The sequence below is a fragment of the Patiria miniata genome, unplaced genomic scaffold (assembly GCF_015706575.1).
Source record: "Patiria miniata isolate m_02_andy unplaced genomic scaffold, ASM1570657v1 HiC_scaffold_20, whole genome shotgun sequence".
Classification (NCBI taxonomy): domain Eukaryota; kingdom Metazoa; phylum Echinodermata; class Asteroidea; order Valvatida; family Asterinidae; genus Patiria; species Patiria miniata.
Window position 1 is genome coordinate 11,004,120 of NW_024037059.1, and position 23,562 is coordinate 11,027,681.

General features: G+C 40.9%; 1 protein-coding gene across 1 annotated transcript; it reads right to left on the reverse strand.

The window, feature by feature from the left end:
- Positions 1–13,230: 13,230 nt before the first annotated feature.
- LOC119727788 (formin-like protein 6) lies at positions 13,231–21,042 on the reverse strand. The gene is made up of 4 exons (XM_038199853.1): positions 20,836–21,042; positions 15,998–16,057; positions 15,427–15,486; positions 13,231–14,728 (listed from the first exon to the last, which is right to left on the reverse strand). Exons 1-4 carry the CDS (start codon positions 21,040–21,042, stop codon positions 13,913–13,915), a joined length of 1,143 nt encoding a protein of 380 aa, XP_038055781.1. The 3' UTR covers positions 13,231–13,912.
- Positions 21,043–23,562: the final 2,520 nt, after the last annotated feature.

Sequence of the window (23,562 nt, forward strand, 5' to 3'; positions counted from 1 at the left end):
AGAATGTACATGGCCGTACAATCTCGTTTCTTTTCATCCGTGATGGATTGATCCTTCAGTTGTAGCTTGAACTTCAAGCATGCACTGCAGATGTCCACAGCGGGATGACCAAAGGCCAAGTTGAAATCATACACAAAAACAATGTAGTATAGTGCGTATGATACTTGTTCATGATTCTGATCCTTGAACAGCTGGTGCATCCTCAGTTGACAAGTATTTCCGGCCAGGTGTACCTCGGCGAGCATAATGACTAGCACGACAGGTGAACGTTGTGATGTGGTCTTGAATTGCACACTTCCTGGCAAGGTTCCTCTCCACATTTCGGGCACCTCCACGATTTTCAGGCCTCAAAATTCCATTATCGAACCAATATTTGGCAATGTTCGGCAACCGATCTTTCTTGACACCTGAAACAATCAAATGAAAGGGCTAATAAGAAAAAAAAATATGACAAGATTGGGGCATATAATAAAAAAACACCAAGATGTGTGCTATCATTCCATTTGCAGTCTACTACCCAACATGGGGATAACCCATGAATTTTTGCGGGGGGGGGGGGGGGGGGGGGGGGGGCTCACACAAACGTGCGAGCTTCAGCGCGGGAGAAGGCTCCAGCAGATTCTTTTTTTACTTATTTTAAGTTCATGACATACATTCTGAGCAACTCGCAAAGTCAATATAGAACAGTAAAATAGTTTTGAACAGCGCCCCCATCGACAAATGGTACCATCCTCCCCCCCCCCAATTTTTCGCAGGCCAAGTGTCCGGAGAAATAAAACATGTCAACATTTCAGCACGGATGTGCAAGTGCCCTTTTCAAAACAAAATTCCCCCCCCCCCCCCAATCAAAATGACCCTAATATGGCCTACGCCACTGACTGGGGCCATTTCTATTTTTTTTTTTTAATATATATGAGATTTGTGACAAAGGGTACTATACTGGGTACTGATTTATAACATAGTTTACCGAAAATGCTCATGAATGAGGCCTTGCACAATGGCACTTTCTCCTTGTTTACAGTCAAAGTGAAGTACTTTACTGAAACTTCCCTGGCATTCCTCCTGTCAACATCATCTACCTTGAGTCGCCTCTCACACATTTATTGATATCCATGTGAGAAAGCAGGGTGGCATCCTGTTTAACTTTGTCTATAGTCGAGTAAAGCTGATTATGTGCATAGGTTAGATCTTCATTGGAGAGGGAAGTTGCCATGCACACGTTACGTACATTATGTGCACACGAAATGCTAGCGATTTTTCCATCACCACTATGACGCGATTTTTTTGCAATGGAGCGCACAGAATTGCGTGAATTGTTCCTCTTTTTACGCCCAATTGGCGAAAGCACCACTGCCTCATCCATATCATCAAAGTCCTCCATTATTATAGCCGAATTTTCGATGAAATATGCGGATATTTTAGCGCGAAGCGAGAGTGAACACGGGCGCCGCCATCATGGATCACCTGACTAAATTATGGTGCGCTGATTGGCTGAATGGAATTGTCAGCTTTTGCGAAAAATGTAGACTGGCGCATGTCGGTTTCTGAAACCAAACATGGAATTGCAATGCATTTTACATAGGGCATGTCGGCATTTGCAACGAAACAGATTGGATGATCAGATAGAGGGCGCCACGGACTTTATAATGGTAGTCATGGTTTATTTTCAGAACGAATGGCGTTTGTCGGTTTTTGCGCATGAACTCTTCACATGTTCATGTACAAAGAGACTGAATCTTGCAAAAGTAATAATACTGCTTCACTCCACAACAAAAAAAGTATTAGAATAATACCCGGGGATTAAAATACCATACAAAACTGCTGGAGCAAAGTACAGTAACCAATGTTCCCACGCTGACTCTTTTAAGTACTCTGACTTGGACAATGATCTTGGAAGCCCAGACATGTAACTTGTTGAACAGTCAATAAATCCCTCACCTAATGCGTCGACAATGTGTAGTCGGTGGTAGTACCCTCCGGCAGCTCAATCGAAGAGGCAATTAAATCTGTTTGCCCGGAAAGACGCCATCTTCATTAACTTAATATTGTGGATTTCTCGGTATGTTTTGAAGCGGCCAATTGCGTTTGCTTGTTGATTTCCGCCAGGAGCCAGTGCTTCACATGCTGTCCTTGCTAATCGCTGGGTAGCAGAACTTCCTGGCTGGTATCTGTAAGAGCCATCGGTATTTTGTAGATCAGGGTTTGCCTCAGCACCAAGACGCCCAAATTTAGGGGCCCATACAGTTTCTTCCAGTTGTTTGAGGCCTTTGTCGCAGTATGTTGCCATACCTATCAATATATGCAAATTACAATAGAAGTGGTTCATTGTTAGAATTTGCGCTTGTATTTCCTCCCCAAGTTCATCCCATCCATTCATCATTGCTGGTACCACCTCACTTCTGTAAGCTTCCAGTTTGGCGTTGAAGGACTTTTGTGTAGCTGCTTGGTCTCCCATTGTATTCTTTATTTTAGACAACAGTTTTACTTCTTCTTTCTTACATTCTTCACTAGTTTCCTCAGACTCCTGAGTTACAATCACCAATTTCTCCAAGTTGAACAAAAGGGCCCTAAGCTGAGTGTCAGCATCCCCTTTACCTACTTCTGTGATGCCCATGGTTCTGGTTTTGCCTGGCCCGACTGTCACTTCAAAGTCTACAACTTTAACGCCATCTCTGGTGGTTCCATCACTGTGTATTGTTGCATTGACGCACTCTTTCATTTCGTTGGCTACTTGTATTGTAGAGATGACATTGGCCTCTGATGGTATTGTCTTCCTGAAAGTAGCTTTTGGCAAATCACTCTCTGAGATGTCATAATGCGCAATGGTTCGGAGAACAGCAACAGTAACTTTTGATAGTTTTTTTTGACGATACACCAAGGCTTGCCAAGCGCATGTAGCAATCATGGACATCATCCGAATATGCACACGTCTTTCCACTTCGACCCCCTTCCTTCAGTACTGGCTTATTCTTTTCTCTTAGGTGATCAATTTCCAGTTCTTTCTCAAAATGTTTTATTTGCAGAGTTGCAAAATCTTGCTTAAGTTGCAGATATTTGTCGTTCAACTTATTGTAATCTTCTAAAGTGATGACCTCTGACAGCTTGTCATGAAGACTTTTAGACTTATTTACAAAGTACCGTCTGGATAGGCAAGATCTAGTTTGGTCATCCAATTTCTTTTCCAACCTTTTCTTTGTCTTTGTCAGCTCTCCTTGAAGTCTGGCTTTGCCGTCCTTCTGTTGTTTTTCTAGCTTCTGTATGGTATTCATCATTGTTGATTCTCTCCTCTCAACATTCCGGGGTTTATATCGACTTTCGCTATTATCAAGTTCCCGCTTTCTTTTCTTCAGTTCTTTCTTGACTTTATTAGTGGCAGCTGTCTGTTTTGTTTGACTGCGAATAATAGCAGATTGTGCGTTTCTGTCTTTACAGGCCTTAGTTAACTGCTTAGTTGTGTTTTCCAATTCTTTGTGTTTAGCGTTTACCTCCAGTTGAAGTTTCCTGTTTTTCTGTTTGGTTCTCATCAGGTCTGCCTTGTATTGTTGGAGCATTTTGTTATCACCTGTAGCTACACACACATTTGTTTTAGAGGGGACAAACAATGTCTGTGTCATTTCTATCAGAATCTCTTTTTTCTTCTTGTGGTCGGCATCTTGCTTTTTCCTTTTTATGGCTTGTATTGTTGAGAGAATGGATTTGTTATTGACTGAAGAGATTTGCTTGTGACCAAGTAGATTTCCTAACCAGGAGAGTAGGTCTTTTCCAGATCGACCCTGCTTGCTTCTGTACAGCTCTAACTCGTACACCATCATCTCGGTAATATCTTTTGGTGGAACTTGCTCTTTTTCCAAACAATTTGTGTATACAGCAGCTGCCTCACATTCATCCCCTATGATGGTTGCATCCTTCGGGTATAATTGATGAGCCACTGTGTGAATCATTGATGCAACATCATTGTCATTCTGGCAAGCATCACAAAGTTGCTTTGCTGTATTTGTAAGTGATGTCAATCTGGTTGGTATTATGGCTGCTGGATCAAGGATGTGTAGACACTCAGGTAAGGCATGCGTAATAGTCCATCCACGAGTACGAATACCAGCATCAAGGATATACACCCATGCGTAAGTAATTTGGAAATCGCTTCCAAGTGAATCTGGATTAAGAAAAAAAATACAAGAACTCACAAGTAGAACAATTGTTTTTATTGTTGAATAATTTAATTTCAATAAAGATTAAAAGATGACTTGTGTCATTGTGGGATGCAAAGATATTGAAAAAAACTAAGTGACAATATAAAATGTTATTTTGTTTTGGAAGGTTTTCACAATCACATAATAATACTAATTATGACTTGCATTTCACTTTATTTTGGCATCAGTGGTTGGCATGTTTTCGTTCACCCTAGACCTAGGCTAGTGTAGTAGCCTAAAGCCTACTTTTATTTAAAAAAAAATATATAAAAAACCTGTCAAAACAAGTTTTTAAATGTAATAATTGGGATTTAACTTTTTGGACTCAGCCAATAGGTAAAATAGGGGTGACGACCTTGCAAAAGAAAAAAAACACAAGTAGACAATATGGAAAATATGCAGAAAATGTGCAACACTATTATAAATTGTAATATTATGGAACAAATTTCCTAAAACTAAATATTTTCTGATGGAAAGTGCAGACAATATCAATAATATTTCATTAGTTTTACAATGCACATTCGTTTTTCACACCTATACTAAAAATGGTATCGCCCAAAAAAAAGCGGATGACGAGCTGTGTGTAACACTAAAATCGTGGTTGAGACGAGTGAAAGTGTACCATGCCGAACCATGAACTTGAAGGGCAAAATGTACAACATTTGATGTTTTTGTCATGCTTTATATTTATAAATCTGGTATTATTATCCTATCACAATACTTTAGGAAGTTTGATAATGAGAAATAAGCCATCCAAACAAATATTGGGAGAGCTTTTCATACTTTCCATTTTCGCATCGGGATTCCCAGACCCAGTGAATTCATACTAACGTTCAGTACATGACGATTTTAATCACTTTAAATTACACTTTTCTCCTGATATTTGTATAAAATAAGACTGAATAATTACCTGGTCGTAGATTTCTCAATAAGAGACACTCGGTTTCCTTTTGCGATGTCCCCGCAGCTCTATAAATTGAATCTAGTAACACGAATTTGCGCAAATCATCGCGCACGAAATGAGACGCCATTTCTGTCACAACGCACAACGTTGCCAGGCTCACTGCATATAGTTCGTTCACCCTGTTTTCCGACCAGTTGCAAAGCGTTGTGAGAAATTGATCCAAATAGAAATTATTTAATGAAAACTTGCTCTTTAAAATGATACCAAAATCATAATATCTGAATTAATTATTATTTACTTTATTTACGAATGAATATTTGTTTTATTTGTAACATATGAACAAAAAGTCGGATTGTAATTATTGAAAGACCTAGTGACCCCTTGAATTATTATCTGGAAACGCAGCAGAGCCAGGAAGTATAGCGCCCTCTCGCACTGAGTCGGCCGGGCGCTTGAAAACAGGCTTTACAATATTTTGTTCGGCGGATCGGAGTTGTCTGTGGAGCCTGAGCGTATACTGTTGCACAGTGAATCGCGGAAGCATGGAAATCACGCATTTTATACAAAACTTGCGACTCTCTGTACAGAGATCTAATACACCCAGATAAACCATCCTTTGAAGTCATTTAGGTTAGTATTTGAGGAACTGAAATCCAAAAGGAAATTATTCTGGGACGACATTTTCATACGTAATGTTTTGTTTTAAGTTGGTACTAATTCAACGCGAAGCTATTCGGACCATACGATACACATGCATGACTGTATAGAACACTCGTTGTGACCTCCCTATTATAACAAACGTTGAATAAATGTCCTTCTTCTTTTTCATAATCAACATCTCAATGATGAAGTCAACATAAACTTAAAATACTTGCAGACGTTTTTGGAAGGTTAAAACTTTCACTTCACAATATGTTTAATCAAGTGAAACTACATGTCAACAAGCATTAAAAAAACCCTGGAAAGTCATTCCCAAACATGCCCAAAAGTATACCATTTGAACTTGCATATGTCCAGTGTTTAGATGATGTGGTTATTTAAATCATATCAATATATTATCCCTGACAAATATGACATCAAAGGTACTCTTCGAATCCCTCAGCCTTGCACAAAAATAAGCACGCGCGCACACGTACGTACACACACACAACGCCGAATGATCGAGAAGAGACAGCGCCGTGTGCAGTGCCATACACACGGCATTGCCCACGTGTACGACGCGGTACATTGTCTTCCGTGAAGAGTCGCCATTGTTGTTCGATGCGTTTTATGAGGCACTTCACAGGCTCAAGTAATTTAGGAATTTGGTAAAACTTTTCGATCAAAAACTTGTATCAAACTTAATAATAAGTGTATATTCTAGTTACTTAAGGCAACAAAAGGTGAGTTTAACATGTTTTTAGCCTGAAATACTCATCTCAAATAACATTCCTTACCACATTTACGTAAAGTCAAACTTCGGCAGCATGGCCCAGCTCATAGCGCGTCCCTGGCGCGATGTGACGTCTTAAGTAACAGCATTGGAGCCTTCTCCACCGATGTAGTGTTTCAGACATCGATTTTGATCGGCCAATTTTCAAATATCCGTGCACCCGCGATCACACTTTTTGACCAACCATCGCTTATGTTTCATATAGAGCCAAACGCAGAGACTCTTTCAAGGCGTAGACGTCACCAACGGCTGCCGTTGGCCAATCACAAGCGCGCACGATCTCTGTGAGGGCGCTCGTTTCCCCCCCCCCCCCATATGGGCGATCGTAAAACCTGTGTCTCAAGCAGCATAATGGTCTGAAACATGATTGGCATCAATTGGTAGCCAGTCACACCAGAAGTAGCATAATAACCAACAGGGGCATGAAGGGATGTGAACAAGCTCCTCACCATGAGGACAAGGACATGTGTGGCGAGAGGTGGATCATCATTGCCTGCACATTTCATTTTCAAGGGAGCTGATGGCATTGCTGAGGTCGCCCACATCAAGGAAACCAACAATACGCCCGTTTTGAGTATTAAACACAAGGTCTGACTTGACCTTCATCTCGTCGAAAGCTATGATAACATTGTGCTGGTGTTCTGGTAGACTCTTGAGGTTCATGTCTGTCATGATCCTTTAGACCATATAAGGGTTGATACCAGTGGTTGGAGTGCCAAAATGACTATATGGATGGAGGGTGCTAGGGTGGGGAAGGTGTATAAACCCACTTTCACACATGAGGTTATATGCTGAAGCTGATTTGTTTTGAAGGGCTATACACCACCTAATAATAGCAGGGTGCAACCGCATGCCTTTTCCACTCAGACAGCTCTTCTTCTGTTGCTCCTAAAGAAGAAAGCCAGGGGAGCCTTCTTTAAGAATTTCACCAAATGTGCCCTCCTTCTTCAGCAGGGAATTCTTAACCTGGTTTTCTTGGTCTGGTGGCAGTTCTTCGCTCTCCTTGACGAATATGGTGTTGACCTTCATAGCCTTCCTTTTTAGCACATTTTTTTCTTTAATGAGCATGTTGGCTTTTTTGATGAGGTCAGCCTGACTAAGTACGTCATTCCGGACTTTAGATTTGGTGGATGGATTTGATGATGTTCGATTGAAAAAAGATCACTCCGGTGGCATTTACAAGCTGTACATCGGCTTTCTTGCTTGCATACAAGAAGATAGCCCCATAAATGTTTTCGTGAAATTTCCAGATACATTTGCACACGTTTGCGTATCAAAATTTCAACATAAAATTTAACAAAAATTAGACATCTGAAAAAGGCAGCACTTTCCGATTAGCCTATATAGAGGGTGAGAATGCTTCTAAAGCAAAAAAAACCTACAAAGTAAGCCTCAATGTGAAAATCAAAATTTGGCAAAGTCGACACGTTTTTGTACATGTGGATGTGTGGCCTATGTTTACAGAGGCAGTCCAGTAAATAGGCCACATTTATGGGGCTAACAAGAAGAGAGCAAGGTTTGTGCCTGATTGTTTCGGTTGGGTATGTTTGGTAGGTATCGCTACCGGTGATTGTAATTGGGATTTCCCCATGCATGCCAACCGTGGAGGCAACCAGATCTCCGAACTCCGTGTTGCCCGTGCAAACACTATGACTTATGACGTCTGATGCCTGCATAAGTTTAGACGGGACATCTTGGAGCGGAGAAACGTTAACTTTGGCTTCAGTATTCGAAACAAGAACCTTCCATGTGTAGTCTTCAAACAGCTGGACAATAACTATTGGACGCCCCAAGTCACTCATCTGCATACAGTGCTGATCGCAAGTAAGTACCCATAAATTGTCGAGCGAGTAAGAGCGAGTACGTGCGTGTTGAGAGCGCCCGAACTCGCCCTATCTCGCTCGCACTCGACTCGTACTCGCACGAAGATCGCACGAAGAGCGCTCGAAGAGCGCACGAAGAGCGCTCGAGGAGCGCTCGAAGAGCGCACGAAGGCCGCACGAAGGCCGCACGAAAGAATACTTAATTTTCAGCAGCACCTCGCAAGTCACCCAAGACCCCTCGATATTGTTCACTGACCCGTGAAAGGAACGTCCAGAGCCCGATTTGGAACGTGTACAACTTGGGCAGACGGGGCGCTTGAACCATTGAACTCGCGCTGACAATGGAGCTGTTAAAGGTAACTCATGTCTATTCAAAGCACATGCTTTGTATACTTCGCCGAGGGTTCAGCGAAGGCAGTTTCTTTCTTAAAACGTCGCCACCAATTGTTCCTGGAACATGAAATGCAATGTTATATATAGGTTGTCAACCGGCCCTAAAATAAAAAAACCCATGTGTGCTTGACCTTTGTATTTAGAACTAGCTAGTCTGTAATGAAGGGAAGCCGTAAGTTGTGAATATTTAGTGGGCTGTTAAAAACGCAAGGTATTCAGTCCAAATTCGTCAGTTGTCAAAATTATGTATGTTTGATAAAGAAAGACTTTGGAATAAACTTCAATCGAACCTCAACATTGATTGGCCTAAGAAATAAGCAGAAGTACAATGAAAGTTCCACCTCGAGAATGGTTGATATATACATGTAATGGGTATGGGTCTGCTTACAAATTATTGACGCCAGAACATTTTTGCTTATACTTTTCCGCGATGCAACGCAATATGGTTACGTCATGGCTGTGACGTCAGAAACATGTTCCAGGTTATCATTATTTTATTATTATTATTATTATTACTTTTATTATTTCTGATATTTGACCAGGGTCGCTTATTCAGTGATCGAAGCCCTGACGTTCTTAAAATAAATGTTTGAAACATAAATTAATGGAAAATATAAAACTATCAAAATAAACCTAAATAAGAAACTCAGTTTAAAGAGAATTACACAAAACTGAGAAGACGATAACATTATATAATATTAAAATACAATAAAAATTAAAGTTAATGTACAAAGTAAAGCACTAAATCTAACAAAAAATAAAAGAGCACATAAGACAAATAAAATATATACTGAGTACATATAAAATAGTTAAACATTATAAGACTGAGTGGAAAGGTAAACGGCAGTGGTAAAACACTCCAGAAAAAAAATGACACGTAAAAACATTAAAATACGGCCATTCATAACTTTTAATGTTTTAAAATTTCGATTTTTTTCCCCTCTAAATTGTGAGGTGGGTGGGTCAAGATAAATAATGGTAATTCGAAAAGTCACTTTTCATAAAAAAAAACTAGAAAATAAAGCTTGATCTTTCGACTTGCCTAAACTACGCGCCAGCCTTCCGATGCGCGTTTCTTGTCAACTTCTCTCCTATTATTATTACTAGAATGTCCGTACAGTACAGTACCCGGCACGGACATGTACATGTACAAATGTACACATGATGTCCATGTACACACACCCACATCCACATGTATCGTATAATATGTGTGCCAGCCAACTGTGTGAAACGCCACGTGGCTGTGGGATGAGCAGGTGATTTTTTTCAGGCGTTCGTAGCGATTTAATAGGACCTGGCAAAGTTAGCAGGGTACCAGTGTGCTCGTTCTGCTAAATCGCGGGCGTCGATTACCAGTCACTACACCCACTTGGAAACACGACTATTGCACTGCACGCAATGTTATGTACATGTACATTGTACATGTACATGTACGTGTAATGCACGCGGCAACTGCATTCCCTCGACTTTCAACATGGCAGCCCCAATGGATGCCGTCTTGTCAACATGTGAAATGACGCCAGATCTTCATAGCTTTTGGTTGGGGCATGCAAAATGTAGTGATGAGAAACCCGCGTTCGCCGTATGAACGCTTCGTATGTGCGTTTAGTTTGCTGTGCAAAAGCCCCAAAGAAAGAGCTTTCGCCGCCGACGAAGTTAATCATTGAGCTATCAATCAGCTTGTCGGTGAAAAATGTGGAAGTCAAATAAACTATTAACTATCTATGGACCCAAAAATGTTCACAATGGGTCAGGTTGTGTTTGCATACCATGTCCACTTTTTAAATAAAAGTAAAACCGGTACTAAGGTTGACTTACAATGTTTGCAAAAAGTGAACTTTCCCATTCAATTACAAAAGCTCGATCGCCTCGTGTTCATGGACACGGCCTTCGGACTCGTTTGAATAGCAAAGCGCAGTAACGTTGCTGCGGTCGTGCCCAGGGCGCTATGATGGAAATTTCCAATAGCTGAGATCGAGTGCTGCTAAATCATTGTCATGTTATGCGTGTTGCTTCACGTGATGCATATCTTCAATGGTTCTCTTCACAATGTCATGATTTTATGAGCGGATAATAGTTGAAACTGCCTTCGATTTCGTACCGCGCAAACGAGAATCAGTGACACCACAGCGTTGTTATGATTCCAACGAGTCGGATTTTGTTATGTGTCGGCGAGGCCACTTTAAATTGAATCAGTTTTCATTTTACTGGACAGAACCAAACCTTTTTTTTCTTCGAAACTCCACAAACTGTGTTGTGGGGCTGTGAGCTCGAATTCCCGCATGGGTTGCCAGACTGCATGCATGATGCAGTGGCCACGGCGATGACCGTTGCATGGTCGACAGCGTGTGTGGACTTGTAACAGATCTCTTCCCACGAGTATCGGATTACAACATGGCCTGACATGTTGTTGTACACAGTTGAATGGAAGATCTTGGTTTCTTGCCTTCCACGAGATGAAAGAAGTATAGAATCCTCTATATTTCTAAAACATTAAGCATTCTGTACTGTCAATCGACCTCCCGGGGTGCATTTCTTGATGTTCAAGGCAAGTCACATGCGTTTTGTAAATAACGAACCCGTAAAGAAACTGGTCAACTCGTACCCGATCAACACATACCGCCTAATTTACACCACGAGGATACCTCCCTGAAATTAATCATGTGTACATAAAGTCAACTTGTAGAATACAGGTCCACTCTTACGCGAGCCAACTCGTACGCGGGACGACTCGTACGCTTACCGACTCGTATGCCAACCAACTCGTACGCGAGCTAACTCGTACGTAATCGAACTCGGGCGCCTTAGTACATTGTACACTTAACTTATAGACTGGCGTAGTAAATGTACTTTGTTGCCTTGGGGTTACATAAATAGACCCAGGAAAAATTTTGGGTCGGTCGGACGGCATACATGTACATGTACTTGTAGTTGTTTTCTGAAGGGGAATATCTTGTGTTAGTAAAGTGATCCCAATAACAGTCGAACCTCAGTTTGTTAATAAAGAAGTCCTGGGGACTTTGCAGATTACCTTGTTACATAACAGGAACCTTTATTATCAGGATTGAAAACCTGAGGTTTAACAAGGTCGTTAGGACTTTACGAAATACATATGTACCTGTTACATGTACCGTAATTTTCGGAATATAAGCCGCGCGGCGTATAAGCCGCGGCACGCAAAAATCTGCAAATTAAGATTTGAAGTCGGCGTATAAGCCGCACCGGCGTTTAAGCCGCACCGACCGCTGCGGTTTCAATTTTGTAAGGCCTCCAAATTCTAGTCAAAATGCTCTGAACCAGTTCCATTTACACTACAGAAGCTATTAAAAGGGCCACAAAAGTTATATCAAATCATTTACAATCGATACTTTTACAAACAAATATGGGAATTGATGAGAAATAAACACCGGGAACTGCTGTCGGCTGCCCCGTCATAACCCGGCAGCCTGCGCCACGCACGCCGGTGAATGACAATATTTTCCCACAGCACGTGAGAGAGTATGAAACCCACCGTGTGTTGTCTGACTGGAGCGCTACAAATCTTGCTTTGTGGCAACAGATGCTGATTTGTTTTGTCCTAAGAATAAACAGGTCCGTTTTTACCTCAAAACTTATCAAATTGTTGCGATTACTAACGAGCAGTTGCGATAAAAATTCAAGTTTCGATCGTAACTTTCTTCGGAAATAGTCAAAACGAAGCGGACATTTTGATAGACGAATCCATTAATTTTGTAAGGGGTGATTTAGTCCCTCTTTTGAGTTTTTCATCGTTTCTTGAATATATTTCAAGAAAACAAAGTATATTGTGACGTTGAAAAACTAATAAATACATTTTTCGAACGCCATAAACATTTTAGTCGTCTTTTTTTTTTTTTTTTAACAGCGGAAATATTGGTAATTATTGTTCCCAAGAAAGAACACCCCTTTATTACCACAAATGGTGTGGTCCGCTGGGGGAAAGCATGCTGCGTATCGCTGCTGCACTGTACCGGACCAGTATCACGTACGGCTGGTCGCAAGTGTCGAAGACAGCTTTCATCACCGTACTTTTTACCGCTCGGTACCTTTTCGTGAGATGTGGGTTCGGTTTGTTAATGACTTTCTTAATTTATAATTCATTTCAGCAACACATCTCTTCTTGTACCAGTACATTAAATACACATGTGAATCTTATTTTTATTCTTCAAGGCTCGGCGTATAAGCCGCCCTGTGTATAAGCCGCAGTAAACATTTTCATGGGCAAATTCAACGTACAAGCCGCGGCTTATATTCCGAAAATTACGGTATAATGTAATGGTCTAGTATTATCCATAATAGAAAACAAAGATTTGGGACCTAAAAGTTTCCTTGTTAAACCATGGAGTGTTACAGGGCTATAAAAGGATCCTACCATTTGCATGATTAAAGCAGGATGTTGAAATAACCAAGATCTTATTATCGGTGTTCAACTGCGCTCAACTCATGTACAAAAGACGAGAATACGAGAGATTTAAGTGGAAATTCTTTAATTTATTTCTGCATTCTCCTGAAAATTGTGTTACCAAAATGTCAATAAGGTAAAGATGTACAGTTATATCCTCTTAACAATTTAAATTTGAGGTTCAGTTGACAAACTTGTTAAGAAAAAAAAAATTCTCAATAAACAAACTTGGTATTAGCCAGCTTAAATCAACAGTATTGAAAACAAAGAAAAACAAAGACTTGGGACTTAAACTTTTCCTTGACTTAAGCAGGATGTTGTATTAACAGTGCTGTTTTTATCAGTGTTCGACTGAAGCAACTCTAAACTACAATGATCTTCATTCTTATATACATGATGATGAAACTTAAATTGGAAATATCATGTCAATACTGTGACATGTACATTGTATCTGGCAAAATATCCAGAACTGTTGGAATAATAACAGAAACATACAAAAGCTCATAAGACAGATAAAAAAATATTCTGAGTTCATATAAAATACTTAAAGAGTAAGACTAATTAGTAAATTCATTAGGTAGTAGTAAAAAAAGCCTGCAAAACAATAGCATATACAAACAATGAAATACTAAAATATGACATTTCACTAAATGTAAGCAACAATGTTGCTTAAATCTCGAGCAAATACAAATCTTACTAATTACTACATGTACTACTTAAATCTCTAGCAAATACAAATTTAACTAATCACTACATACTTTTGTTGCTTCTATTTAGTCTTCTACATTCTTCGTCGATTGCCCGTGTGCAGATAGTTTTCCAGAAGTTTGGGAACTTGCCGGGCACAACTTCAGGATGTTTCAAGACCTCTTGTCTCACCATCGTCAGTCGGCTTGGGTCTAATGGACGTTTGCCCTTGACCCCCCTACAATTTCCCCCCTTCATCTCCTCCTCCGTAAACAGTTTCCGTACAAGAGACAGAGCATAATTTGGGATTGAGGTAGAATTGTCTCTTGCATTTGAAACTGTTGACGGTGAAAGAGATGCTGAGGGGAGTGCAGAGGGGTTTACAGGCAGGATTGGGGGCCTGGGGCTCAATAGCTGGGTTGGGGGCCTCACCGGCTGGGTTGGGGGCCTCACAGTCTGGGTGGGGGGGCTCACCGGCAGGGTTGGGGGCCTCAATGGCTGGGTTGGGGGCCTCAATGGCTGGGTTGGGGGCCTCAATGGCTGGGTTGGGGGCCTCCACGGCTGGGAAGGGGTGGTCAGTGTAGGCAGGACAGGGGGTCTGATGTTGGATGGCTGGGTAGCAGGGATCGGCGGCTGGGCAGGGGAGCTCAATGGCTGGGTAGGGCTAGTCACTGTTGGGGCAGGGGGGCTTGCTTGACGTGCAGTTTGGTTATATGGCAAAGTAGGGGGAAAAGTTTGCAGGGACCTCCAGTCCTGCAACCACTCCCAGATGTCGTTGAGCTGACTAGCCATCTTTGTCATCTTCTCTTCATGCCTCTGTCCCCTGTGCATGGCCAGTGGTGTGCTTGACGGCAGTGCTGGCGACCAAGGAATGGGTTCCTGTTCACACACAAAGTTAAAAAATTTTATTGAGTACATTTAATATGATACATGCCTGTTCCTATACATGCATGTCATATACATGTAATATACAACATGTATTATATGGTATAAAGCTAAAGAATTATAGATTTTTTGCCAGACAGAAATAAATCAACGTTTTCGGACTTAACATGTTTCGTTTTTCTTGTATACAGACAGGATTCGTTCGTTTATAAATTTCAAAAATTAGTCATTAATTTCTTCGATGTTTGATTTGTGGTACGGCCAGCAACACTTATTGTTTTACATAGCTCCATATGTCTGCAGGTTGTTGAGCTTAAACAAGTTAACGGTCAACTGCCAATACCAAGTAATTATACATGTAGATGTATACCATCTTTAAAAAGAAAAAAAATCCTAAACTTGTTAACTGTCCACAGTAGAAAATACAAATGTCTTTTTTTTCGAGTTTCTTATCGATCTGACATTAAAACATGTTTTGAAAACCTACTTTTAAAGAGTACCTGTACATCCCTATAACCTGAATATTGTGTTCGAATTCAGTACAGGATGTATGTCGGTTTCCCAAAGGGGCCATCAAAAAACAAGCATGTTCAATGTTCAAAAAGACTGCGACAATGAACCATCCACAGAAAGATGTTTCATTCGAAATATGAAGAAGGAACAAGGAAGAAAGCGTTGTTAATGGTACTCACTGGATCCGGCATTGGGCGGCTGAATGTACCTCCCACAGAATCAAAAGCCAAATCTGGAATCTGAATCAAAAAGTTAAAATGTTAAATAGCAACATTGTCTTTTTAATCCAGAAACACAAAGCTACATCAGCCAAAAGAAAAAAAAGTATCAATGTCATAAAAAAAATGCCACCCGTTCGTGTTACAACTGCTCTACCAATGTCCTTAAAAGTAGAGAAAAAATAGTGTTTCACGAATAGTGTCTCCTAAGTGGTGATACCGGAAAATAATCATCCAAACAACATTATTTTATTTCTACTGGTAATAAGAAACCATTTTGTAGATGTTACATCATGCAGTGACTGTTCAACAACAACAAAATGGAGTAAATGTACGCATTTTTGCAGATCCATGAACTTCATGAAGTGTCAAAAGTTTACACAAAACTGATAAAAGGCTTTGACTGTGAATGCATCTAATATCTTTCCTTTTTTGCATTAACCATGTATATTATAATTTAGACATAACATAATCCCGTCTCATATTGTACACTCGGAGAAAATGCCTACTGAATGAATCTTAAAATACTTACATCGTCCAGGATGCGGCTACTGTCAGTTGATAGGAAGCTAACGTCCGGGAAAAAGGGTATCTACAGCCGGAAGAAAGGGGGGGGGGGAAATAAGTAAAATGAGTGAACAAATAAACCCTGATAATAAGAATGCTGTTAATGCAACATCCTGGTTATAAGGAGGTAATGCTAGGTCCAAAATCTGTTTGACTTTTCCGCAACTTTGCGCTTAAATGTAATGGGGAAAAAAAAAGAAACGATTTTGGACCAACTGTTTTCTTTGTTAATGTTATCACCAGGATAGTGTCTATACAGTGCTCTTCATATCAAGGTTCGACTGTACTTAAATCGTAATAAACTGTTGCATATGAAATCGTGACTCTTTTATTTACTTTTTAATTTCTTTTCATCTCATCTGTATATCTCATTCTTTGAAATGTTCTTTGTTGTGTGGTGTCCTGCCAGGTTCAATTGCTTTATTCTCCCCACAGAGTCGGCAAATTCTTTGAATCAACTGGACACTTTCTGCCATCTTTATTTACATCATGAAGATTTTTCTATGAACTCCATAATAAAGGAACCACAACCCAAGCATTCACCACTTCATGCGACAAGTCACTTTGAAGAGTTGGAGTATAGAGTCTGGTGATTTATCCTTCCGGATGTTTGGACAACTGCACGATACAGAACAGATACAAATGGGTATAAAATACAATAAAACAAAGTAATGTTACATTATTGACACGATAAACCAATGGACAGACCGATGAAAATTAAACTAAGACAATGTTGCCCTAAATCTTACGATAAAACCATAAAACAGCTTTACGAGCTTGAAGCTTTCATAACTGTACGCAGTTGTTTATAAATGATCATAATTAAGAAATAATACTCTGTTAATTTTGTCTGTAAATGGGCTGAGTTGACTCGAAATCCGTTGTATTCCATATTATTTTGTTTTCAAATACAAGTTGAAATGATAAAAAAACAACATATAATCAATAAACTTCAGACAGAAAAAATCATTAATGTCATTCATTGCAAAATGTAAAAGTCACTAAGTCAGTAACCACCAAAACTCACACTTTAGTTCTTAAAGGGAATATACATCATTTGCTTTTGCTGTAATTTTCAGAAATGGATGGAATTGGGGGGTTGGAAATATATAGCAAATATAGTTACACTGACTTTTTTGAGGTTTTGGGTTCGAAAATGCTATAAAAACCAAGAAAAACAATCATTTTCCTGTAGTCTGGTTCCCTGACTCCATAAAAGAAGAAACAGAGCAGTTTACATACATTGGGGAATTGTAAGGTCAGGGAACCAGTCTTGCTGGCTTGTACCCGTTCATAGGTGTGTAATCAATTGCAAACAAGTGCGATGGTCAATTAAGGCCAGTATTTGAAAAAAAGCCAGTTTTTTCCAACGCTGGTCGGCTTTTCAAATTTCTTATTAGTACTGGCTTCTGAATTCAAATATTGCTCCACCTGTTCACTTGTTTGAAATAGCCCAGTATCAACTATATCATTTGTTAGATTTTCTTGCTTATTAAGAGCACGTTGTCGAGACTCTGCCATAGTTTTTGCCGAGGCGTCCTGTTTAGATTTCCAGTATTCGTGGATTTTGTCTTTCCTCTCTTTAGCTATTGTTTTTGCCTTACCTCTTTGTGATTTAACTAAATTTACAAGATCTTCTAGTTTGGCGACAGTTTTACTATCCACAAACTCCCCGGTTTTATTGAAGGTGTACAATACCTGCGCCTCATTCGCGGCAGCGCTAGCATTTGGTCTCTTTTTGGTCAAAAAATCAAAATATCCAAAAACGCGCTCTGGCAGTTTATTATGGAGAGGTGCAGATATTGCAGCCTGTCTCTTGTCTTCATCATCTTTCATAACATAAAATTTATAGTCAATGCATACTCGTTTAAACAATTGTAATAAAGAGAGCAAAGTGTGTTGCAGCATGGAGAATACAATTTCATCATATGGTCCTGGACTTAACACCGCGTCATAAACTTCGTCCTTTTCAATGTATTCATCATCAAAAAAGTTGATGCGACCATAAGCAAAATCTGCTAATCTATCTGAATCCTGTGTCACTTTTGTCAAAAATTCAACAAGACCTGTATACGTTTGACATAAGTCCAAAATATGGCCATCCTTTTCGGTCACTCGCCACAATGGAGAACTGATGGACTTATTAACAATGCCCAAAACCTTACACCCTGCAACGTACAAAGATTGTTGAGCATCTGCTAATAAGGCCTTCAGTAAACCATTGGTGGTTCCATGTACATCACTTAAAAACTCTCTAATATGGTTAATGAGATAGTAAACCCTACCACCAAACATAAAAACAACATTGAAGCGATTTCCTCGGAAGGGAAGAAAGAAGGTCTTTGTCAACAAGTTGGTGCCATTTTTATAGATTTTCCAGTGGCGATGACATCCACTCTTTTCATCACCACCATGAGACAGCGCTTTACACGCATTCTGTACAAGTCTTATTGACCCACTTGCAGTGTAAACATGTATCCCAGCTTCAGCTGCGGCACCTACTTTCTCCCCTTCAAGAAAATCGCTTTCAAATGACTTAAATGTAGCTGAAACGGCATCTGCCATTGACGTCAGCAAATGCAGGCCACAGAAAAAATTGTACATTTCAGTCAGCTTTGTTTTGGCTTCATCACTGAAATTACTCCAATTATCTGTATACGAAGACAGACATTCCTCTCGGTATGTCTTTAGGGTTTTGTTGAAAAGTGTCTCTGTAGCTGCGCGATCTGACATTGTGTTGCGAATTTGGCAAAGGACCCGATGGCCGACATCATTACCGGCTTTTGCCTTATGACAAATGTCGGTAATATCTGCAAGTGTTTCTTTCAGAGCATCAAGGGTATGCTGGGCGGATTTGGATGCCATCTGTCTTAAACCTAGAAGATAGGCTTCGCCGTCCTGATCAGTGATTGCGTAGGTCATATATATTTCAGCATTCTTTGGTGTCTCATCAGTTTGTATGGTGGTGTCCTTATTTGAAGTTTTCCCAGCAATCGGTGCAACCTGAATCTGCGAAACTAATGTTCGATCTTTGTTCATGTTGCGAACGGTGGTCTCGCTTGGGAGCCTGTCATAAGATATCCCACACATTTTTAAAACTGTGGTTATGACATCACTTATATTTGCAAATGATACTTGCTTTGATATTAAGTTCCATACACATTTATGAATTAGCGGTTTAAATGAAAATTCTCGTCGTCATAGAATTGGATTGTTTTCCTTCTAGCTTCGTGGAGAGCTCCAGTCAGTTGAGTCATCAGATTGTCCACCTTGTCATTCAGGCTGAGCACCTTTTCACGAAGTTGTTCATTTTGGCTCTCCAGATCAGCCACGTACATGTATGAATTATGCCAGTTAGTGTTCTTGTCATGATCTATCTTGGCCACTTTAGCTTCTGACACAAACTCGGATAACAAGTCACGCTTGCTCTTGTTTGACTTTTCTAGTCGGTTTTCTAATTTACAGGTTTCTTTTTCTAATGCACTCACTTGTTCCCGTTCTGAGAAAATTTTGTTCCAGTGGTCTGATTCTCGTCTCTGGGTCAACCCCTGTGTGTGAGGAGATGGTCGCATACGTAACACCTCAACCTGTTTCTTCAAGTGTTCGGTTTCCTTTAAAAGTTTTTCATTTTCCATCCGCAGCTTATCCATTTCAGCTTTATGAACGCTAACATCAAATATTGAGAGCGGGGAAACGGTTCCACTTTTTGTTGAGTCCTTGGCTTTAGGTGGTTGTGTAGTTGGTAGGCGGTAATCGGTTTCTTTCCATCGGTTCATGTCGTCTTCATAGCCAGCTTTGGATTTGTTTTTGTTCATTTTTGTGAACGTCTGCTTTACCTTGATCCAGCTATCCCGGATCTGACGTTGAGCTTTCTTATCATCAAATGACCACGATGGAATAAGCACCTGTACTGTTTCCTTTTGGACAACTTAGATGAATGAAATAGACCGGAGACAAACTGTGTACTTTTGCAGAGGGTTCAACATGTATACTTTGTATATCTGGCCAAAAACATGAAAACGATAAAATTACAGCTTATATTCAAATTATTTCCCTCAATAAAATACGCAAACAGAAATAACATGGAACGATCTTGTAACCTTTTGTAAAATGTCATGCACTAAACTTGAACACATGTATGAAAAAGTAATGAATATTAATTTGTTGCAAATACAAATAATGTCAAAGGGGCGGTGCAGTGCAGGATCGCCGGTCTGGTTGGCTCGAACTGCGCGATTTTCGTCTATTCCTAAGTACAGTTTCCACTTGCAAGTGTAACCAGTTTTAGATTCATTCAGGGAAAATGCTTTCATGCCCCATTTCACAGGTTTTTTGGGCATGAACTGAACAAAACTAAGTCGTCCCTTGAACTTCAGCATGCTCTCATCAGAAGACAGATGTTGATGGGGTTTGTAGACATAGGAATTTGAGAAGTATCAAAACGAAGAAGGGTTGAAGTTTTCTTAGTTTTGACCTTGTTCTATCATCGGGCTGGGAGGCATCGTTGTCAGAGAGGTGAAAGTATCACAGAATGGTGGAGAACCGATTACGGGACAAAATTGACGAGTAGAAATTGTTCCAAAATATCTTAAGAGATGACCAGTGCAATCGATACTGGGGCATTCGGCTTATACCCATGGCAAGGATGATGGCAATGAAGGCTTGCATCTCGGGAATATCAACAGGGTTTCTTTCCCATTCTGCCAACTGCTCAGGCTTGTTTTGGAGACTTTGGGAAGCTTAACGGTTGGTTTCATTTGTCAAAAGTTCCCAGATGGCTGCATGAAAAAACAGCAGAAATACCTGCACCGCAGAGAGGCCGCTGAAATCGTCGGTGGGACCAGGATTGCCGGTGAATTGTTGTGGTCTTGGAACATGGTCGGACTTCTTCTCCCATTCAACTCTGAAGTCTGGTTTTCTTTCCTTTTTCTTACGACGACCCACTGCCCCACCAGGGCCATCGCGAGCACGACCATGGCCACTTCCACCACGAACACGCACTCCAAGCATTCCCCGAGAAGCGGTCCCTAGCCCAGGCGGCCCACGACTGCTAGCGCCGGTTAGAGTGCCAGACCAGGCTGATTATCGTCATCAGAATGGCCAGAATCTGATAAAACTTCGCTCGATTCTTGCTCAGATTCTTCCTCATAAGAATCTGAATCATTCTCCGAATCACTGTCGGCACATATTTCCTCCAGAATACGGGCATTTTTGTCATCCATGTCTGTATTAGGCGCAGGAAATCTGGAGCAATTCTTCGCGAAAGTTGGTGACATGGTCAAAGTTCAATTATTGAAAAGCTTATGAAAGGGACTTTCCAACTGTCTAAAAACCAACAACAGAGGGCGGTAAACGAAAGTACTGGTCTCAATCGAAAGCACCCCTTGTGCTCGTCGACAAAAGTCGCCCATGGGAACGAAGGGGAGTCACCGCGCTGTCAACAAAAGTCGCCAATGGGATTGAAAGGGTTAACAGGCAGGCTCTGGCAGTGGCTTTTGCAAATGCTTGGGCACTTTGGAAAGGGGGCTCGCTCCAGGTCAAGTTGAGGCAGACTCTCTTCCTTTTTTTCAACAGCCAGTACTTGGCGACCCGTCTCCTTGTGGCCTGTCTTTTCTTTACCAAGATGATTTCTTGCAGGTTTTTGAAATGGTTGACAATGGCCTCCTGGTGCTTGCATGCAACGCCAGTGCATCCTTCGTGGCACGTGCAAAACACCTTGTCAATTTCAAGGAGCGATGATTCGCAACTGCTAGAAGTTTCCTTTGATAGAAGCTCTCCATGCGAGACAACACAAAGTCGACCAGCTGGGGGACATTGAATGTTTTTGCTCTCTGCAGAATTGAATCCTTCAAGATCCGCTTGCTGCCTCAGCGTAGTTGTTTGTGTTGTTGCCTCTGATCGTTAGATTCACCTGAAAGCCAGAGCCCAGACCTCACGTCTTTCAAACAAGCTGGTCAAGTATTCTGTGTAGTTGAAATGAGTGAGGCTATAAGCCGTGCACTCTGTGTGGCAATTGAAAACCGTATTTAGCTCATCTTCGCTAGATACCCATCCAAATAACCAGTCTTCAATTTGGCTTTCCTGCCTAAAGCAAATGGGAATCCACTCCTTCTTAGCATCGGCACATTTGTTGTCGCTCTGCATGCTACCGGTACATGTATGCTAGCTGCAGCCAGCCTATACGGTAGCTAGACTAGGCTATATAGTGGCTCTAGGGCTCACCAGCAAGCAATTTTTGCTTTACTTTTGCCGCGAAATCATTGTGACTTCAAAAAGACATAGAATTTGTATCTTTTTTCAATACTGATTTAATATGGGATGACTGGTAAAGCAGTTGTCCCATACTATTACCTTTTACCTATGAGAAAACTATGGTTTTCATGATGCAAAGAGCTGCGTCAAACTGCACCTTCCTGATTACATGTACACAGCGAAGGCTTATGACAAGCAATTATTGCTTTCTGGGGCAAAATATGTATTCCCCCCCAGGGCTCTGGGTCAGCAAAGGCTCTGGTGAAAGCCTTTTCAACTGCACTGATGTTTGGGGCATAAACCATCAGCTGGCATGGGCAAACCAGGTCTGGCAATGATTCTTCTGGATGCCATGATTTGCAGCCCAAAGCCATCTTTACGCAGCTTGCAGAACATGGAAGGTGCATAGTGGAAGGGTGGCATCAAGAAAGGCTGTGTGAAGTGACTTTCTCTCGAAGAGACAGTCATCATCATACAGCTTACTATCTTTTGCAAAGTGGTTTCCAGATAGAGGCACACGCACCTACCCCGTCAAGATATAGCTTCTGTACTTCATTTCGACTTCCAGGGGAGAAGAGCGAGCATAACTCTAGTCCACACCCTCATGGATGAGGAACATGGAAGGTCCAGTGGGTACGACCCACCCCTCTGTTAAAGCATACGTGCTTCATTCCTTTATTTGAAAAAGAAATTCCAAGGGAAAACAATCAAAATTCAGTCTTCACTGTGGAGAGAGTTGCCATATTAGCAAAACGGTACAGATACATGGTACCTTTTCTTAAATTTCAACTGAAAATGTTAAGTGCCCCCCATTGTTGACAACCTCTTAGACATCTAACCTAGAAATTATGTTGCCCTTCATGTAGAAGATGCACTCTTTTGAAGCAGGCCACTTCCAGTAGTTCTTGGCATGTTCCATCACTGAGACCTGAAACTCCACATCTCCTACAGCAACTACTTCCTACTCATCCTTGCTCTCATCCTGAGGTGAGTTGGCAAATGATACCTGTACATCGTTAGCATCAGCATCCTCATCAGCATCTCTGCTCATGCAATGAAATCAATCTAAACTTCCTTGCAAATGTCACCTATACCAATCCTGCTTCCATGGGTTTGTCTTGTCGATTTCAGGGATTGATGATTTGCAACCGCTGGAATTTTCCTTTGATAGAAGCTCTCCATGCGAGACAACACAAAGTCGACCAGCTGGGAAACATTGAATGCTTTTGTTCTCTGCAGAATTGAATCCTTCAGGATCCGCATTTCTGCCTCAGCATA

Excerpts from the sequence above, each read along its gene's own strand:
- LOC119727788 (XM_038199853.1), bottom strand. The coding sequence starts at position 21,042 with ATGCTTGGAGTGCGTGTTCGTGGTGGAAGTGGCCATGGTCGTGCTCGC. Across the intron at positions 15,487-15,997 it reads GTAGCCGCATCCTGGACGAT|ATTCCAGATTTGGCTTTTGA; the intron begins GTAAGTATTTTA and ends TTTTTGATTCAG. Across the intron at positions 14,729-15,426 it reads GCCGCCCAATGCCGGATCCA|GAACCCATTCCTTGGTCGCC; the intron begins GTGAGTACCATT and ends GTGTGTGAACAG.